This window comes from Babylonia areolata, chromosome 11, assembly GCF_041734735.1.
Source record: "Babylonia areolata isolate BAREFJ2019XMU chromosome 11, ASM4173473v1, whole genome shotgun sequence".
Classification (NCBI taxonomy): domain Eukaryota; kingdom Metazoa; phylum Mollusca; class Gastropoda; order Neogastropoda; family Buccinidae; genus Babylonia; species Babylonia areolata.
In genome coordinates, this window is record NC_134886.1 from 29,258,379 (window position 1) to 29,276,158 (window position 17,780).

At 41.0% G+C, this 17,780-nt stretch overlaps 1 protein-coding gene across 1 annotated transcript in view; it reads right to left on the bottom strand.

Annotated features, from left to right (window-relative positions):
* Positions 1-15,742, bottom strand: part of LOC143287638 (ketohexokinase-like) — a 16,248-nt gene extending 506 nt beyond the window's left edge. The window contains exons 1-8 of the mRNA XM_076595759.1: positions 15,659-15,742; positions 13,980-14,144; positions 11,961-12,077; positions 11,206-11,340; positions 9,277-9,355; positions 7,365-7,494; positions 2,447-2,561; positions 1-517 (exon numbers count right to left, since the gene is read on the bottom strand). The exon at positions 1-517 is cut by the window's left edge and continues 506 nt beyond it. Of these exons, the coding sequence (XP_076451874.1) occupies positions 262-517; positions 2,447-2,561; positions 7,365-7,494; positions 9,277-9,355; positions 11,206-11,340; positions 11,961-12,077; positions 13,980-14,110 (963 nt within the window). The 5' untranslated portion in view covers positions 14,111-14,144; positions 15,659-15,742 and the 3' untranslated portion in view covers positions 1-261. The remainder of the gene's footprint in view (positions 518-2,446; positions 2,562-7,364; positions 7,495-9,276; positions 9,356-11,205; positions 11,341-11,960; positions 12,078-13,979; positions 14,145-15,658) is intronic.
* Between the last annotated feature and the right edge of the window lie 2,038 nt (positions 15,743-17,780).

A 17,780-nucleotide genomic window follows, 5' to 3' on the forward strand; every position in this document is an offset into this window, starting at 1 on the left:
TAGTACAGAAGAGCACAGTACAGTACAGCTCAGTGGAACACGGTACAGTAAAGTACAGTATAGTACAGTACAGCAAAATACAACACAGTAAATTGCTGTGAAGTACAACAGTGTATCGCTGTGCAGCACAATACAATGCAGTGAAGTGCTGCACAGTACATTCAGTACAGACTAGTAAAGCAAAATAGCACTGGAGACCAGATTTCCTGATAGAATTCCCTAAACTCCGACAACAGCGGCTTAACAACACATACCACAACATTAAAACCTCATTTCCTGTAAACCCCGATTACCCACCATGCCACACTTGGCCCCTGCCACTCGACAGCCAAACGTCACCGCTTCCCTTAAATTTTTCCCAGCATTCAAAGCAAAAATGGTGGCTGCGTTAAATGTGTCACCCGCTCCTAGTGTGTCGACCACCACTTCCGGTGGAAAGGCAGGGGAAGTCACTGTGTCTGCACCACTTCTCTTGCCTGCTGCCCCTCGTTCTCCCCAAGGGCAGATGACTGCTCCGCTGAAAATGAATATGTATATTATATAGATAATGAAACAAATACATAAATGACAGGATTATTCTGTTAAACTGCTCCGCTGAAAATAAGTACATAGATAATGAAACAAACACATAAAGACAGAATTACTCTGTCAACATACATGAAAACCTGCTGAAGCCTCAATTAATTCCTTTGGGTGCATACACATGCTACAAATCAATATGCATGTTAAAGATCTCGTAAATGATGCCAGGTCAGGCCAGGGTTCTCCTCAGCTTCTGGTAATCATTTTAACCCAGTACTATCTGCTACACGTGGTGAGTAAACCGGACAAGACCACTGACCCGGTGAAGATGGACTCTGCCAGATCTGGCTTGCCCAAGACGCATAGCGTAATGAGCCCAGGCTTTTGACACACAACCGACAGACCTGTAGGAATCTTGTGAACTGTTCTTCTGTATCGTATTACCCTTTTTTCTCACAACAGATTTCTCTGTGTGAAATTCAGGCTGCTCTCCCCGGGGTGCGCATCACTACACTGAGAGCACCACTTATTTTGGGGGTACTTTTTTCTGCCTGCAATTTTATTTGTTTTCCTATCAAAGTGGATTTTTCTATAGAATTTTGCCAGGGACAACCCTTTTGCTGTTGTGGGTTCTTTTACGTGCATTAAGTGCATGCTGCACATGGGACCTCAATTTATCGTCTCAACTGAACGACAAGTGTCCAAACCACCACTAAAGGTCTAATGGAGGGGGAGAATATACTGGCGGCTATAAGATTTGAACCAGTGAGCTCAGATTCTCTCGCTTCCTAGGTGGAAGCGTTACCTCTAGGCCCCAGGAACTCTCCACAGAGCTGAGGGAGAAGAAGAATTCATGCTAGTGTTCAGTGGACTATGGAAACATGAATATACCCAGCATGCACATTCCATATACTGCAGTATGCCGCCTATGTGTATGATTTTCGATTTATGTTCGTACCTTGTTATGTACTATTCCCCCCAATATTCCTTGTGACCCCGGTACACTTGGTAATAAAGACATATTCTGTTCTATATGGGAGGGTTAAAAATGGTCATACATGTTAAATCCCACTCATGGAAGACTGACTGAATGAATGATATGGATACTTAAAAAGCACCTATCCTCAGTCAGAGAGCAAGCTCTAAGTGCTTTACAAACTTGGGGTCATTTGCACAAGAGGCTGCCTTCCTGGGCAGAGTCAACTGACGGCTGCCACTGGGCGCTCATCATTTGTTACCTGTGTCATTCAATCAGATTTCAGGCATATACACATAGACAATCATACAGACATTAAACATTTTACGTGTATGACCGTTTTGTTTTTTTACCTCGCCAAGTTGGCAGCCATAACCCGTTTTCAGGGATGTGCATGCTGAGTATGTTTTTGCTGAGTAAGTTCTTGCCACCAAATGCTGACATGGACTTCAGGATCTTTAATGTGCGTAGTTGATCTTCTGCGTACGCAGACACACGGAGGGGGCTCAGGCACTAGAATGAATGAATGTAGGAGCTGCAGCCCATGAACGTAGAATGAAAGACAACCCCACAAGGCACAGCTGTGATTTGAACCACACACCTCACAGACCCTGAGACAAAAGTCCACCACTCTGCCCATCAAGTTTAACTGTCAAGCCTGTCAAAACTTCTTCTTCTTATTCTTCTGCGTTCGTGGGATGCAACTCCCACTTTCACTCGTATGTACACGAGTGGGCTTTTACATGTATGACCATTTTTACCCTGCCATGTAGGCAGCCATACTCCGCTTTCGGGACCCTCAGATTAAAAGTCAAAACTTCAAACCAGTCCATGTTGTTTTGTACTGCTGACTGCAAAAAGGAAATCTTGTGGTTAGAAATGGAGATGCGCAGTTCACAAATGTATGAAGAGGGGGGAAAAAAACCACGATTGATGAGATAAACTTACCCAGGTTTACAACGGCTGACCAAGCTCTCCACAGCTGAGACAGGGTCAGTGAAACCCAGGTGGGTGGCAACATCTTTGCTGACGAAGACAATGTCTGCATGAATCATCAGTTCACCTGTTGTCAACAATACACCATGTCTTTGTGATTCACTAGTTCAGCTGTTGTCAACAATACACCACGTCTTTGTGATTCACTAGTTCACCTGTTGTCAACAACACACATCTTTGTGAGTCATCAGTTCACCTATTGTCAACAATACACTATGTCTGTGAATAATCAGTTCACTTGTTGTCAACAATACACTATGTCTGTGAATAATCAGTTCACTTGTTGTCAACAATACACTGTCTGTGAATAATCAGTTCACCTGTTGTCAACAATACACTATGCCTGTGAATAATCAGTTCACTTGTTGTCAACAATACACTGTCTGTGAATAATCAGTTCACTTGTTGTCAACAATACACTGTCTGTGAATCATCAGTTCACCTGTTGTCAACAATACACTATGTCTGTGAATCATCAGTTCACCTGTTGTCAACAATACACGTCTTTGTGATTCATCAGTTCACCTGTTGTCAACAATACACTGTCCGTGAATCATCAGTTCACCTGTTGTCAACAATACACCACGTCTTTGTGATTCATCAGTTCACCTGTTGTCAACAATACACTATGTCTGTGAATAATCAGTTCACATGTTGTCAAAAATACACTGTCTGTGAATCATCAGTTCACCTGTTGTCAAAAATACACTGTCTGTGAATCATCAGTTCACCTGTTGTCAACAATACACCACGTCTTTGTGATTCACCAGTTCACCTGTTGTCAACAATACACCACGTCTTTGTGATTCATCAGTTCACCTGTTGTCAACAACACACCACGTCTTTGTGATTCATCAGTTCACCTGTTGTCAACAATACACTATGTCTGTGAATCATCAGTTCACCTGTTGTCAACAATACACTGTCTGTGAATCATCAGTTCACCTGTTGTCATCAATACACCACGTCTTTGTGATTCATCAGTTCACCTGTTGTCAACAATACACCACGTCTTTGTGATTCATAAATTCACCTGTTGTCAACAATACACCACGTCTTTGTGATTCATCAGTTCACCTGTCATCTCAAGTGGAGTGATGGCCTAGAGGTAACGTGTCCACTTAGGAAGGGAGAGAATCTGAGCGTGTGGGTTTAATCACTGCTCAGCTGCTATTTTCTCCCCCTCCACTAGACCTTCAGTGGTGGTCTGGACGCTAGTCATTCGGACGAGACGATAAACCGAGGTCCCATGTGCAGCATGCACTTAGCACACGTAAAAGAACCCATGGCAACAAAAGGGCTGTTCCTAGCAAAATTCTGTAGAAAAATCCACTTCGATAGGAAAAACAAATAAAACTGCACGCAGGAAAAAAATATATGAGGAGAGTAGCCTGAATTTCACACAGAGAAATCTGTTGTGATAAAAAGAAGTACAAATACAAACCTTTGTGATTCATCAGTTCACTGTCAACAATACATGCTTTTAATGGCAATTCCAGAGCTCTCTTTTCCTCTACTCACACACACACACACACACTGGTTGTCTGGAGTCTGAATCAAAGCCTGATGAATTCTTGGAAAGATTACAACTGCCGCTGTTCTTTCCATCAACAATGATGATAAATTTTCCAATTAATATTTTTATGTCAAAGGATTTTTGCATTTCTAAAAACAAAAAAACAAAAACAACACTTTTTATGTACTTTTGTACTTTAGCTGAACTAAAAAAACCCATTCCAGTTTCAGCAGGGGAATGCTGTTGTACATCACAGATAATGCATAAAGACAACACCGCATGTGAAAAGCCATGAGTTCATTGAACAATGAGATGTAGACAGACAAGAATACTTGTTCATTACTAAAAGTATGCACTCACATTTGTCTGTTATCATACCACATGCATGTCCACATACACATACAGGCTCACTCAAAGTGAACAGACATTAAATTAAAGAAAGAAGACATACAGACATTCACATACACACACACACATACATACATACATACATACACACTGGCAGAAAGAAGACTTACAGACATTCACATACACACACACATACATACACACACACTGACAGAAAGAAGACATACAGACATTCACATACACACACACACATACATACACACACACTGACAGAAAGAAGACATACAGACATTCATGTACACACACACACACATACATACACACACACTGACGGAAAGAAGACATACAGACATTCATGTACACACACACATACATACACACACACTGACAGAAACTCCTGTTTGTTTTCTGCGGTTTATATGCAGTCAGTTTCCTTACAGTCACACACATCAACTGATTTGTTTCATACACATGATAACATCTCAGACTGATAGCAGCCACATATGAAGCAGCAGCTGTTGTGAACACACTTCAGCACCAGTATGCCAGTGCACAGTCAATTTCAAAATAAAAAAACAACTAATTCACAGATGTAGACACAGATAGATACACATATAAACACACAGGTAAACAGCAGATGCACACATGCTCTCATTCAAATATCTGTTCAGTTGCTGACTATATAAAGATGACCATATCACAATAACACATTAAGACCAAAAAAAACAACAAAAAAAACAACAACAAAAAAACAAAGAAAAACAAACTTAAAAGTCTCCACTAATCTACAGACCTAGACAGAAGCTCAGCAACTCACTAGAGCCATGCAAGTGGGTGGGAATTGAAACTGAGGTCACTAAGAAGTAGTTGATTTTTCCAAACTTGTTTCTGTGAAACTCATTATCATTTCCCAAGTTTGATTTCTCATTTACTCTTGCAAGGCTTAAGCACTGGACAGACTACTCACTTAGTGAGTTATTCAGCTAATTACCTAAACTGCATGGGTTAACTGCATCGCCAGCAAGATCTTCGCCCGCATCATACTGAACAGACTGGTTGACCATGTCTCCAACACAGTCATCCCTGAAGCACAGTGCGACTTCTGCTCAGGTAGGGGAACATGTGACATGGTGTTTGCCGTACGCCAGATGCAAGAGAAGTGCTGTGAGCACAACAAGGAACTCCACATGGTCTTTGTAGACCTGACTAAGGCCTTCAACACAGTGAACCGCCGTGGTCTGTGGAAGATCCTCCTAAAGTTCAGCTGCCCAGAGAGCCTAATCCAGCTGATTGCGTCATTCCACGATGGCATGCATGCAAGAGTACAGGAAAATACTGACATGTCAGATCTGTTCCCTGTGGTAAATGGAGTGAAGCAGGGCTGCGTCCTGGAACCCACACTGTTCTCCATTCTCTTCTCTGCCATGCTGATTGACACCTTCCAAGACTGTGACAGGGGCATCTACATTCAGTTTCGCACAGATGGCAAACTTTTCAACTTGCGGCGACTCCATGCCAGGTCCAGGGTATTTGAGGCTCTGTTGAGAGAGTTCCTCTTCGCTGATGACTGCGCGCTTGCTGCAAACACCCATGAGGACATGCAGTTCATTATGGACAGGTTCTCAACCTCCTGCAGGTGCTTTGGACTCACCATCAGTCTCAGCAAGACCAAGTCCATGTACCAACCAGCTAGCTCACACAACGCCAGGGCCTCCCCCCCACCTGCAATCAAGATCGATGACACAGAGATCAAGTCAGTCGACAAGTTTTGCTACCTGGGCAGCACCCTATGCAGCCTTTGGCAGACTCAACAACAGGCTGTGGAACAACAAAGGCATCAGGCTCAGCACCAAAATCAAAACCTACAGAGCTGTTGTGCTGACCACCTTGTTGTACTGCTGTGAAACATGGACGACGTATCGCCATCACATTCAACAACTTGAGCAGTTTCACCAGAGATGCCTACGAAAGGTCCTCGGCATAAAGTGGCAAGACAGGGTCTCCAACCTCCAGGTCCTAGAGAGGAGCAGCCTGCCCAGCATCGAAAGCCTGCTGATCCAGTGCCAGCTATGCTGGACAGGACACATTGTCCACATGAAAGACAGCAGGATCCGGAAGATGCTCTTGTATGGCCAGCTGAAGGAAGGCCACTGCGAACTTGGAAGACCCTGCAAGCGCTTCAAGGACACCTTGAAGACAAACCTCAAAGCCTGTGACATAGACATTGCTCCCTGAGAAACTGATGCCCTTGACCGCTGTCGCTGGAGGATGCTGTGCTCTAGTGGCATAAAGACGTTTGAAAACAAGAGAACTCTGGCCATTAAGGAGAAGCGTGAGCGAAGGAAGCAGGGCTCAACTTCTGGAGACGTTTTCCCTTGCAACACCTGTGGGAAGTGCTGCGCATCCAGAATCGACCTCTTCTCCCATATGAGGACACACACCGACAGATAAGCCTGCCTGCCTACTCATCCGCCGATCTGATGGGAGACTCCATCATGGGTTAAGCACTGTCATACTGTTTACTTATTGAGTTACTCAGCTCATCACCTAAACTACATGCTATGAGCACTTGTCGCACTGTTCATTTAATGACTTACTCAGCTCATTACCTAAAATGTATTGCTTAAATACTGATCACACTGTTCTCTTATCAAGTTACTAAGCTCATTACCTAAGCTTTATGGCTTGCGCACAGATCACACTGTTCACTTCATCCACTTGACGGCCAACATCAGTATGTTGATGAAAATTGTTGTTTTATGGGAGTTCTGCTGTTGGGTGCAATTCAACTGGGCTGCTGAGAGATGTGCTGTCAGCTGTTAGGGGAGATGAAGCACAATCCACCAGTGTGTTCGCATCTCCAGCTAAGCCAATCCGGCTACTGTAGCCGTCCCCGGGAATACACCCGACCGGTACAGCCCTAGCTTTCTACTCTTATTCAAATTACTCAGCTTATTACCTAAGCTGCATGGCCTTGAGCAATGAATGGCTGCACTGTTCACTTACTGAGCTGCTGAGCAGTGGCGGGTTTCTCCAGCTCCAGGGAGGCGATGACACTGCTGGACTCCTCACAGGACGCGTTGTGCTCCTCCACGTGCACCATCATCTTCCTCATCTCCTCCGGGTTGGGTCGACCCTGTCAGTCACACACACCCTGATTCAACATTTAAGTCAAACTAGCAAACTGCATTTTTAAGCAACTGAGTCAAACTTGCAAATGTGTAAGCAATCAAATCTAACTAGTAACTGTATAAGCAACTGAGTCAAATGAGCAACTGTATCAGCAGCTGCGGCAAATTAGCAACTGCATAAGCAAATGAGTCAAAGTAGTCAACTGTATAAGCAACTGCGTCAAACTAGAAACTGTATAAGCAACTGAGTCAAACTAGCAACTGTATAAGCAATTGAGTCAAACTAGAAACTGTATAAGCAACTGAGTCAAACTAGCAACTGTATAAGCAATTGAGTCAAACTAGAAACTGTATAAGCAACTGAGTAACAGTAGTCAACTGCATAAGCAACCGCGTCAAAGTAGTCAACTGTATAAGCAACTGCGTCAAACTAGAAACTGTATAAGCAACTGAGTCAATCTAGCAACTGTATACGCAACTGCATCAAACTAGGAACTGTGTAAGCAACTGCGTCAAACTAGCAACTGTATAAGCAATTGAGTCAAACTAGCAACTGTATAAGCAATTGAGTCAAACAAGCAACATATAAGCAACTGCGTCAAACTAGCAACTGTATAAGCAATCAAATCTAACTAGCACCTGTGTAAGCAATTGAGTCAAACTAGCAACTGTATAAGCAACCGAGACAAACTAGCAACCATAAAAGCAATCAAGTCAGTTTAGCTACTGTATAAGCAACCAGGCCACATAAGCAACTGTATAAGCGACCAGGCCACATTAGCTACTGTATAAGCAACCAGGCCACATTAGCAACTGTATAAGCAACAAGGTCAAAGTAAGAACTGTATGAGCAACCAAGTCAAACAAGCAACTGTATAATAAACTGAGTCCAAGCAGCAAATGAATAAGCAGCTAAGTTACTGAAAAAGCAACCAAGTCAAACTAGCAACACTATAATCAATTAAACCCCTCCCATCCACCCAAAATAAAGAACCCAATCAGCAAGAACAAGGGAAACACTGAATGAATGGATGGATAAAAGTTAGAAGTCAACTTATCGAAAATCTGTACAAATGACCGATCAATCCCAAAACTAAAAACAACAACATGATGGATGAACAAAGCCAAACAGTTAAACACCAAACAAACAAAACTAACCAACTATGCAACCAACCCATTACTATTCTGGCCTCCCATCTACTGATTTTTTTCATCAACTCCAAGGCTGACAGCTAATGAGCCCATCAATCAATGGATCACACAACCAGCCAGCAAGCCAGTCAGCCAGCCCCATACAAACCAACCAATTAACTGACTAATTAACTGTTCGTCAGAAGTATGGAGAATTTTTTTTCAACCATCAGACATTTGTGTCCATTTCAGCTATTTGTAGCATATTATTTCAACTTTCTTATTTCTTATCCTCCTTTTATGTAAATACATTGTATCTTTCTTTTATATTTCTTGTTTTAATTGTATTTTGTTTTACAATAATAATAATTTCTATTTAAAAAAAAATCACTTGTACATGAATTAGGTATCTAAAACCAAATCATCTGTGCTGTGGACCTTAACAAGATATAAGTGTTCAAAAAGTTCTCAAGCCAAATGCCAAAAAGACATTAAACCTGAACCTGAATATTCCCATACCATACTTTTTCTGGCGCCAGTGAACAGAAGTTAACAAATATGGACAAGGTAGAACAAAGTTAGAGGTACGATCAAAGACTGGGGGAAGAACACAATGAAAGCTCAAGCCCAATTCCACAGGTAAGTTGGCCTCTGACCTCAAAGTGAATCCACGAGTACTGCCCCGAAGACAGCGGAAGTTTCTGAAAATCTTCCAGTGACAGTTCACGGAGATTTCTGTGGAGCAGGAAAAAGACAAGTTACATGAATGAAGAAGGCAAAGCCATGGGTGTGCAAAAGGAGCTCACACACAACTGATAAATGAAAGTGAGAAGAGGAAGTGCGTGCGTGTGTGCGTGCGTGCGTGCGTGTGAGTGTGCGTGTGCAAATAATTAAGTAAATCATTATCTGAAGTCCATCCCTCCCTCCATCCCCAATCACTTTTATCGTTACTTCAGGCCTGTTTGTTGCTTTGTGAGTACGTTGCTTTTACTGAGTGTATTTCCGTCTTTGATAACATGCAGTAATGTGCAAGGAAGAGTGAATGAACACCACAACAATTTCCAGTGCCTTCAAACATTGATGCAATGAAATCTCCTTGTCTCTTCTAGCGGCGTCTTTGAAATGGGAGTGAGGAGAAAACCACTGAAGGCTGAAGGGACGTTGAAAGAACAGAAACAGCTAGTGACACCGACAGAAGTGATAGTAAAATGGGAACAAAACAAGAGACATTGAAAAGACACAAAAAGAAACCCAATAAAGGTTTTGCATGACAGTAGTTTGATAAGTCAATCAAATTTCCATGCAGGAAACTCAGTTTGGGGGCACAGGTGGTTTTTGTTTGTTTGTTTTTGTTGTTGTTTTTCTTTCCTTTTTCCTTCTTTTCTGTTGCACATTTTAATCTGCTTGTGCGTGAATGTCCTTCATGCTTCGATAAAACAACACACACACACACATACATATATATATATAATATATATATATATATATATAAATATATATATATATATACATATATATAGAGAGAGACAGAGACATAGACAGAGATAGATAGATAGATACACACAGACATAAACTACTTCAACAACTGCCAGCTCATGATTTGCATTCTTTGGTGCTAATAATAATAAATAATAAGGATAATAATAATAATGACAACAACAACACAATAAAGCAGCCAGTTCTGAACTCAACAAAAAAGACAACAAAACCAAGAAACCAAGATTTCTAAAGAAAAAAGAAAAAGAACCAGTAAGACAGACACTAAGAAGGGAAGAGACGATAGAGAGAAAAGAAAAAAAAAAAACCCAAAAAACAGAAACAACAAGACCGATAGAAAAGAGTAATTTCCAAGAAGATGTGATTCTATCTAGAACTGACAGAGCCTGATGCAGAATAATCAAGAAAATATTCTGAAATCGACTGTTTTTCAACCAAATTTACATGTGGGGACACATCAGGAATTACTCTAAGAGCTAGTTCCCCTTACCTGTGGTTTATAAATAATTATGTTTTATTTCGGTTTCAGGAGCAGGGTGGCAGGATGCCAATACAGTGTGCGTTAGGGCCTGGGACCACTCTTGCCTTTTATCGCAAGTTTGACTGGAAAATCAAACAGCACCTAGTGATTCAGATAAGACGATACACTGAGGTACCGTGTGCAGCACGCACTTGGCGCACTGAAAAAACCCATTGCACCAAAAATTTTCCTCTGGCAATACTCTGTAAAAAAAAAAAAAATCCAGTCTGATAGGTACACTCTGACAGATGTGGTGTAGCAAATACTGATTTATCCATACACAGTGACGCTTCCTAGAGAAATTGAAACAGAACTGAAACATATGCATATGTAGGAATGTGTGCACCATTTAAATGAAACAAATTTTTACGCCAGGGCATTGGGGCGGGTGCAGGGCTGAATGAGATAACGCTACCCGTTCGTTAATGTCAACATATATTTATGTCATGAATACATATACGTTCTTGATTTACCCAGGTTTCTTACTAATTATCATAATGTCAGTTTACACAAATAAAATGACATATCAATAAATGTACAGACATGACAGACGCACTGATCGACTGACTTGTTGGTATGCAGGATGGTCCGGGAGCCAGTGGAGGAACTGACGATGACGACAGAGATTGGTAACTGGCAGTCTGCCAGCACTGGACATCGCTGACACACCACCCTGGACTGCTCAAAGTCTGTCTGCAGGAACCTGCCCATGATTTGTACTCTGTACTTCATCTTCCTGTTTTGTTGTTGCTTTTTTGGGGGGAGGTGGGGAGGGGGGGGGGTGAAGGAGAGGTGGAGGGGGGATGGGGGCATGGTGGAGGAAAAGTGTGTGGTGGGGTCAGGATGGGGTAAAAAAAAATTGTGTTTGTTTATTTGTCTTTTTTAAATTTTTTTATTGATGATAGAAGTTATCTATGATCTTGTTAAATGAAATATTACAGAACTTATTACAGCTTCATTCTATTTTCCTTTATGTATAGTCATGTATTCAAACATACACACATATGTGCACGCACATACACACACATGCACACACACACATGTGCACACACACACACACACACACACACACACACTGCTGGTATTACAAACACCAATCAGTCTTCTTTATCAAAACTGGTATAATAATTGTACACTCTTTCTCTCTCTGTCACACACACACACACACACACACACACACACACACACCACAGAAATACGTATATGCACATGCAAGCAACACCCACACATATATACACATAAACTCACAGACAAGCACATGTACACACACACACACACACACACACACACACACACACACACACACACACACACAAAACTTACTGAAGGTAAGGCCCTTTGGCTAATGTCCCAAGAAATTCACTGGCAGCTCCAAGGTAAGACAATACAGTGGCTGTGTTGGCTGCATTGCCTCCCTTCTGCCATATGCAATCCTGACACCTTCAGAACAGGATTAAATTTTCACCAACCATAATTATCACCAACTGTAAATTTACTGTTTTATATTAAGTTTTACATCTGAATGCTTTTGAAACCTAACTTGTTTCAAATACAGCATAAAATGTGCTTATGTGCTGGTTCCATCATGGTGAAAAATATCATTTATATCATCATACATACATATTCAAGTTGAAATATTCTGTAGATCAACAATGCACTGTATACTCTGTAAACAAAAAGGCAAAATTATGCTAAAAAGGTGTTAAAGAAACAACAATGGCAATGTGTAAGAAGGAAGCTCTACACAGGAGTATATTTGACTGAGTATCAGTGTCAGTAGCTCAAGGAGGCGTCACTGCATTTGTACAAATCCATATATGCTACACCACATCTGCCAAGCAGATGCCTGCCCAGCAGTGTAACCCAATGCGCTTAGTCAGGCCCTTGAGAGAGAAAAAAAAAGAAGAAAAAGATAATAATAATAATAATAATGATGATGATGATGATGATAATAACAATAGTAATCAATAAAAATAAAATAAAAAGACAATAATGATGACAGACAAGCAAATAAATGCAAAACATGCGGAAACACACACACACACACACATACACACACACACACACACACACACACATGAAGAACAGATATGCAACAAGCATGCAGTTTCACAGATATGAAAGCACAAATACACATAAATGTACACAAGCACCCCCCCCCCCCCCCCCCCCCCCCCCACACACACACACACTCACACACACACACACACCATCTCCCAAATTACACTGCACTCCTCTCCACCTCCTCCACACACTCGTTCCTTGGCTACGTATTGCAGCTTCCACAGCATGCACACACACACACACACACACACACACACACACATGCGCGCACGCGCGCATGTGCGCGCGCACACACATGCACACACACACTCACGCACGCACATGCACACACACATAAATACACGTACAAACACACACACACGCACGCACACACACACACACACACACTTACTTATACAATCACACACACATACGCCCATATCCCCTCACACACACACACATACATATACAAATATATATATGCACACCAGCACGTTCCAATATTCCGTTGCTCCCACAGTACAGACATACATACACACACATACCTTATCCTCTACACACACACACACACACACACACACGTGCACAAAGCTCACCTGACACATGTGCACACTTACACATCAAGCACGCACACACGTACACAGACACACACACACACAGACACACACACTCACTCACTCACACATACACACAGATACATACACACATGCGCGCACGTGTGTGCTCACACATACAGAGGCTGCCACTGATTGGCCGCAAGAGGGGTGGGAAAAGACCTCTGATGCCAGGAACATCTAGCATGTTGCTCAGTCTATGACTGAAGAATCAGTTAATACCAAACATGCATATCTCAAGATTTCTACACATCAGATGAATGACCAAGTTGTGGGCTCAACTGCTATTATCATTCATTTAGAACCGCAAGTGGGCTTTTGTGTGTTTTTACTACCGTCATTAATACAGTCATATTCATTTCCAAGAAGATGTAGTCTGTAGTTGGGAGGAGATGCATGCTGGGTATGTTTGTGTTTCCACAATCTATTAAATGCTATAGAAGTATGATCAATACGAATTCAGTGTAACTTTACAAAAAGAAGTGAGATTTAATATATACGTTTAAATTTACTTTTTTTTTTCAATATAATTTCTTAGATCATTATCATGCTCAATAACCATGAGGCAAAGAACAATATGAACATGATACATCATGGCAGGGTTATAGCATATCACTTCAAACTTTGTAACATGGCAATAACAACAACATGGCACAATTGTTAAAATCTCTATTTTTCAACTTACCTTTGGTCTGTATCCTCCTCTGGGAAACTGTTGATAACCTTCACAATGTCGACACAGACAAGTCCCACACATGCCACTTTTCTCTCTCTGTCTCGGTCCTCACCGGCTTCTTGTAATCTCATTGCGCACATGTCTAGCAGGCTTGAGTGGCAGCCTAGTTTTCCACTGTTAGTATCATTCCATTCATTTTTCAGCTTAGCGTCATCAAGACATGTATATGTCTCTCAGTGTGTATGTGTGCAAGTATAAAACTGGATGGGGAGAAAAGAGACTGAGAAAGAGAGAGAGAGAGAGAGAGCCGAGACAAGACAAGACAAAATTCTTTATTTCGAGGATAATAGATAAGCACTGGTGTGCTTTTTTTACATCCAGTCCCCACCCTGAATATGCATGTCTCCAGAGAGAGAGGGACAGAGAGAGAGAGAGAGAGAGAGAGAGAGAGAGTGAATGAACCTTTTTTTCAAACAGTGAAGATATCAGCACTTTGGCCGACTTACATATCTGCCATTGTTCTACGAGACACACAAACATATACACATATAAATGTTGTTATACTCAATTCATGTACAATGTACAAGGATAACGCAGCATCAAACTGAGAGACACAACATCACTCACGTCTTTACGAAACGGAAGTGAGTCACACACACACACACACACCAAGGGAAAAACAACAAAAACAACAACAAAACCCTTGCATGATTGCTACACATGAATGATTTGAGTGAAATTAACACAAAAAAGTAATGATAAAATTCAAAACACTGAGGTAAGAGACATAAAAGAGCAAATAAGTAGACAGGTTATAGGGATATGGACAGATGGACAAATTATGTGGGGGGAGGAAGAGAGAGAGACAGAGACAGACAGACAGAGAGAGAGGGAGAGAGAGGGAGAGAGAGAGAGAGAGAGAGAGAGAGAGAGATGTAAAGATATGTCTGTGCGAAATCAGTAAGAAAAAAAGTATGATTTGGGTGAGGATGGTTCACTATTTGAAATACATGTGAGTATTTTGAATCATTGACATGACCAGGCGAGAGTTTGTTTTCATTAGTTTAAGTCCACTGTAAGGAGAAAGCATTCAGATCCTCGAAAACAATATTCTATGGCATGATACATTATCAACTGATTGATGCATTTCTAAATCGTTTGTGAGGATTGTCAGTAACAATATTAAACCAGATTTTAGGTCTGGCTTTCAGCACGCATGTACTGTCCAAGTTTCTCTTTGAATGTTGTGGTGGAAATAGGTTCTATGAGGTGTTTGGGTAGATTGTTCCAGCAGTGCGTGCGGGAGTATGCCAAACTCGATTTTTATAGGAGAGAGCGAGAGAGAGACAGAGAGAGAGAGAGAGAGAGAGAGAGAATTGAGTAAGAGTGACAGTACTGCGTAATGGGGGAGAGACAGAAACTGTAGATGGACAAAATACCGACATATGGATTTGGATGGCATGCATGCTTCCAACACTTGAGTTTGTGCGCAGTAGATCAAGTACCGACGATCACAATCTAATCGTTCACTTTAATCCAAAAGTGAAACTGAAAGTTAATGGAAAACAAAAAAGAAAAACGTTTTTCTATGATCATATTTCATGACTATGACTACAAAGGGGCTGTTTGTTAATCTTGGAGATAGTGCTGATTTAGACGAAAATGAAAATTCTCAGCAACATTCTTACCTCCTCGGTTGATCTAGTTTTGTGAATGACCCCTTTCGATAAGATATTGACCATTCCCTCACAGCAGTTGTCTTTCTTTGTGGTTCTGCATGCTGTCCCTTCGCTCACGGAAAAGAAAGTGGGAGGGGGTTGTGGGGGGTAATAGAGAGGGGAGAGTGCGAGAGAGGGAGAATGCTAAAATAGACAGAGAAAGATGAGATAGATGAAAAAGGCTGTGGTCGACTGAAGGCTATTGTAGTTCCAATCATGTGCCTCTTAATTCTCGTATCAGAGTAACTTTTTTTTCTTCTAAAGTTTATTGGGTTTTTTTCCTTCAGAGAAATCAGAAACGATAAACAGTGACAAAACTTCTCATCACGGGCCGTGTCGATACTCCCCCGTGTCGATTGTCCTCCGTACATGTGTGTGTGTGTGTGTGTGTGTGTGTGTGTGTGTGTGTGTCTGTCTGTCTGTCTGTGTCCGTGTTTCTGTGTATGCGTTGTTTTATTTTCACAATTGAAACATGAACTGGTAAACCAAGTACAAGTATATATGCTCTGCAGTCTGAGTTCTTCGATTTCACTGAGGGTTGTTTTTTTTGTTTGTTTGTTTGTTTGTTTGTTTTTGTTTTGTTTATTTGTTTGGGTTTTTTTTTTATAACTCACGCATGTGTGTGTGTGTGTGTGTGTGTGTGTGTGTGTGTGTGTGTGTGTGTGTGTGTGTTGGGAAGATATGGACGGAATCACTACAATAAAGTACAAAATGAATGTATCAGAAGCGCTATAAAGAAGGAATTTGAAAAGAGGAAAATATATTACTCAACTGCGATTGCCCAATGAAATCATAATTTCGTTAATCAAATGTAATAAACACTGTGTACCAACTGAAACAGAACTGGTAAACTGAATTTCAAGAGAACACAGTTTCTCGAAAAAAAAAAAAAGAAGAAGAAAGAAAGAAAGAAAGAAAAAAGAAAAAAAAGAATACTGTGTGTGTGTGTGTGTGTGTGTGTGTGTGTGTGTGTGTGTGTGTGTGTGTGTGTGTGTGTGTGTGTGTGTGTGTGTGTGTGTGTGTGTGTGTGTGTGTTAGTGAAAATGAGATTAATTCGATTTTGGACCAGCTCAGTGACATAAAACACAGAAAATTATATATTATTGGAAAATATATTTGATATTACTTTAATTGATTTGTATCGAAATGGTATTTATTCTTCAAAATGGATGAGTTGTATCAGACAAATTTTAATAGAAACAGGGGTATGACTGTGTTTGGGATGCTCAATTCTTCTTAGGGAATTTCTGCAAGACTGAATGTCAACATTGCTTTGAGAGGTAGTTTTCAAAATCTATGGAGACATGCCCTACTGAGAGGCGAGAAGTAAATGTTTGTTTTATCAAAATTTCAAAAGTGGATTTGGTAGAGAAAAATATATGTAAAATGCCCGATAATTACGTTATCAGCTTCTTCAGATTTCGATGTAGTAATCCTAAGCTGGATATAGAAACAGGGAGACACAATGGCATACATGAGAGTTACCGCTTTGTAAGGTTTGTAACATGTCTGTGATTGGGGATGAGTTTCATTTTATAACTGAATGGAATGGCCCAATTATGATCAGTTACGAAATAGATATGTTCCTAAAAAAAAAATATTTGTCTCCAAAATCGGTTGTTGTTTTTTGTTTGTTTGTTTTTGTAATATGCTCAATGGAGGCACACAAAAAAAAGTCATTTTAGCTGTCAGTAGGATGATTAGATTTGCAAATGTTGCCTAGCTACACTTTTAGAGTAAAAAGACATTTGTGTTTTCAAGGCAGGGCGCGCGCCGTCGCCGCGGCACGACCACACACATGCGCATCTCACTGATGCATAAAGCATCACTTTTCATTATGCAGAATGACGGGTGCAATATCCGAGTGGTTAAAGCGTTGGACTTTCAATAATAATAATAATAATAATGGATACTTATATAGCACACTATCCAGAAATCTGCTCTAGGTGCTTTACAAAAACGCTTTTGATAACATAAAACATTATATCTATGTTACATACACACACCAAAATGTGACCACACACACACGCGCACGCACGCACACACACACACACACTGCATACATACATTTTAACATACATGTGTATCTAAC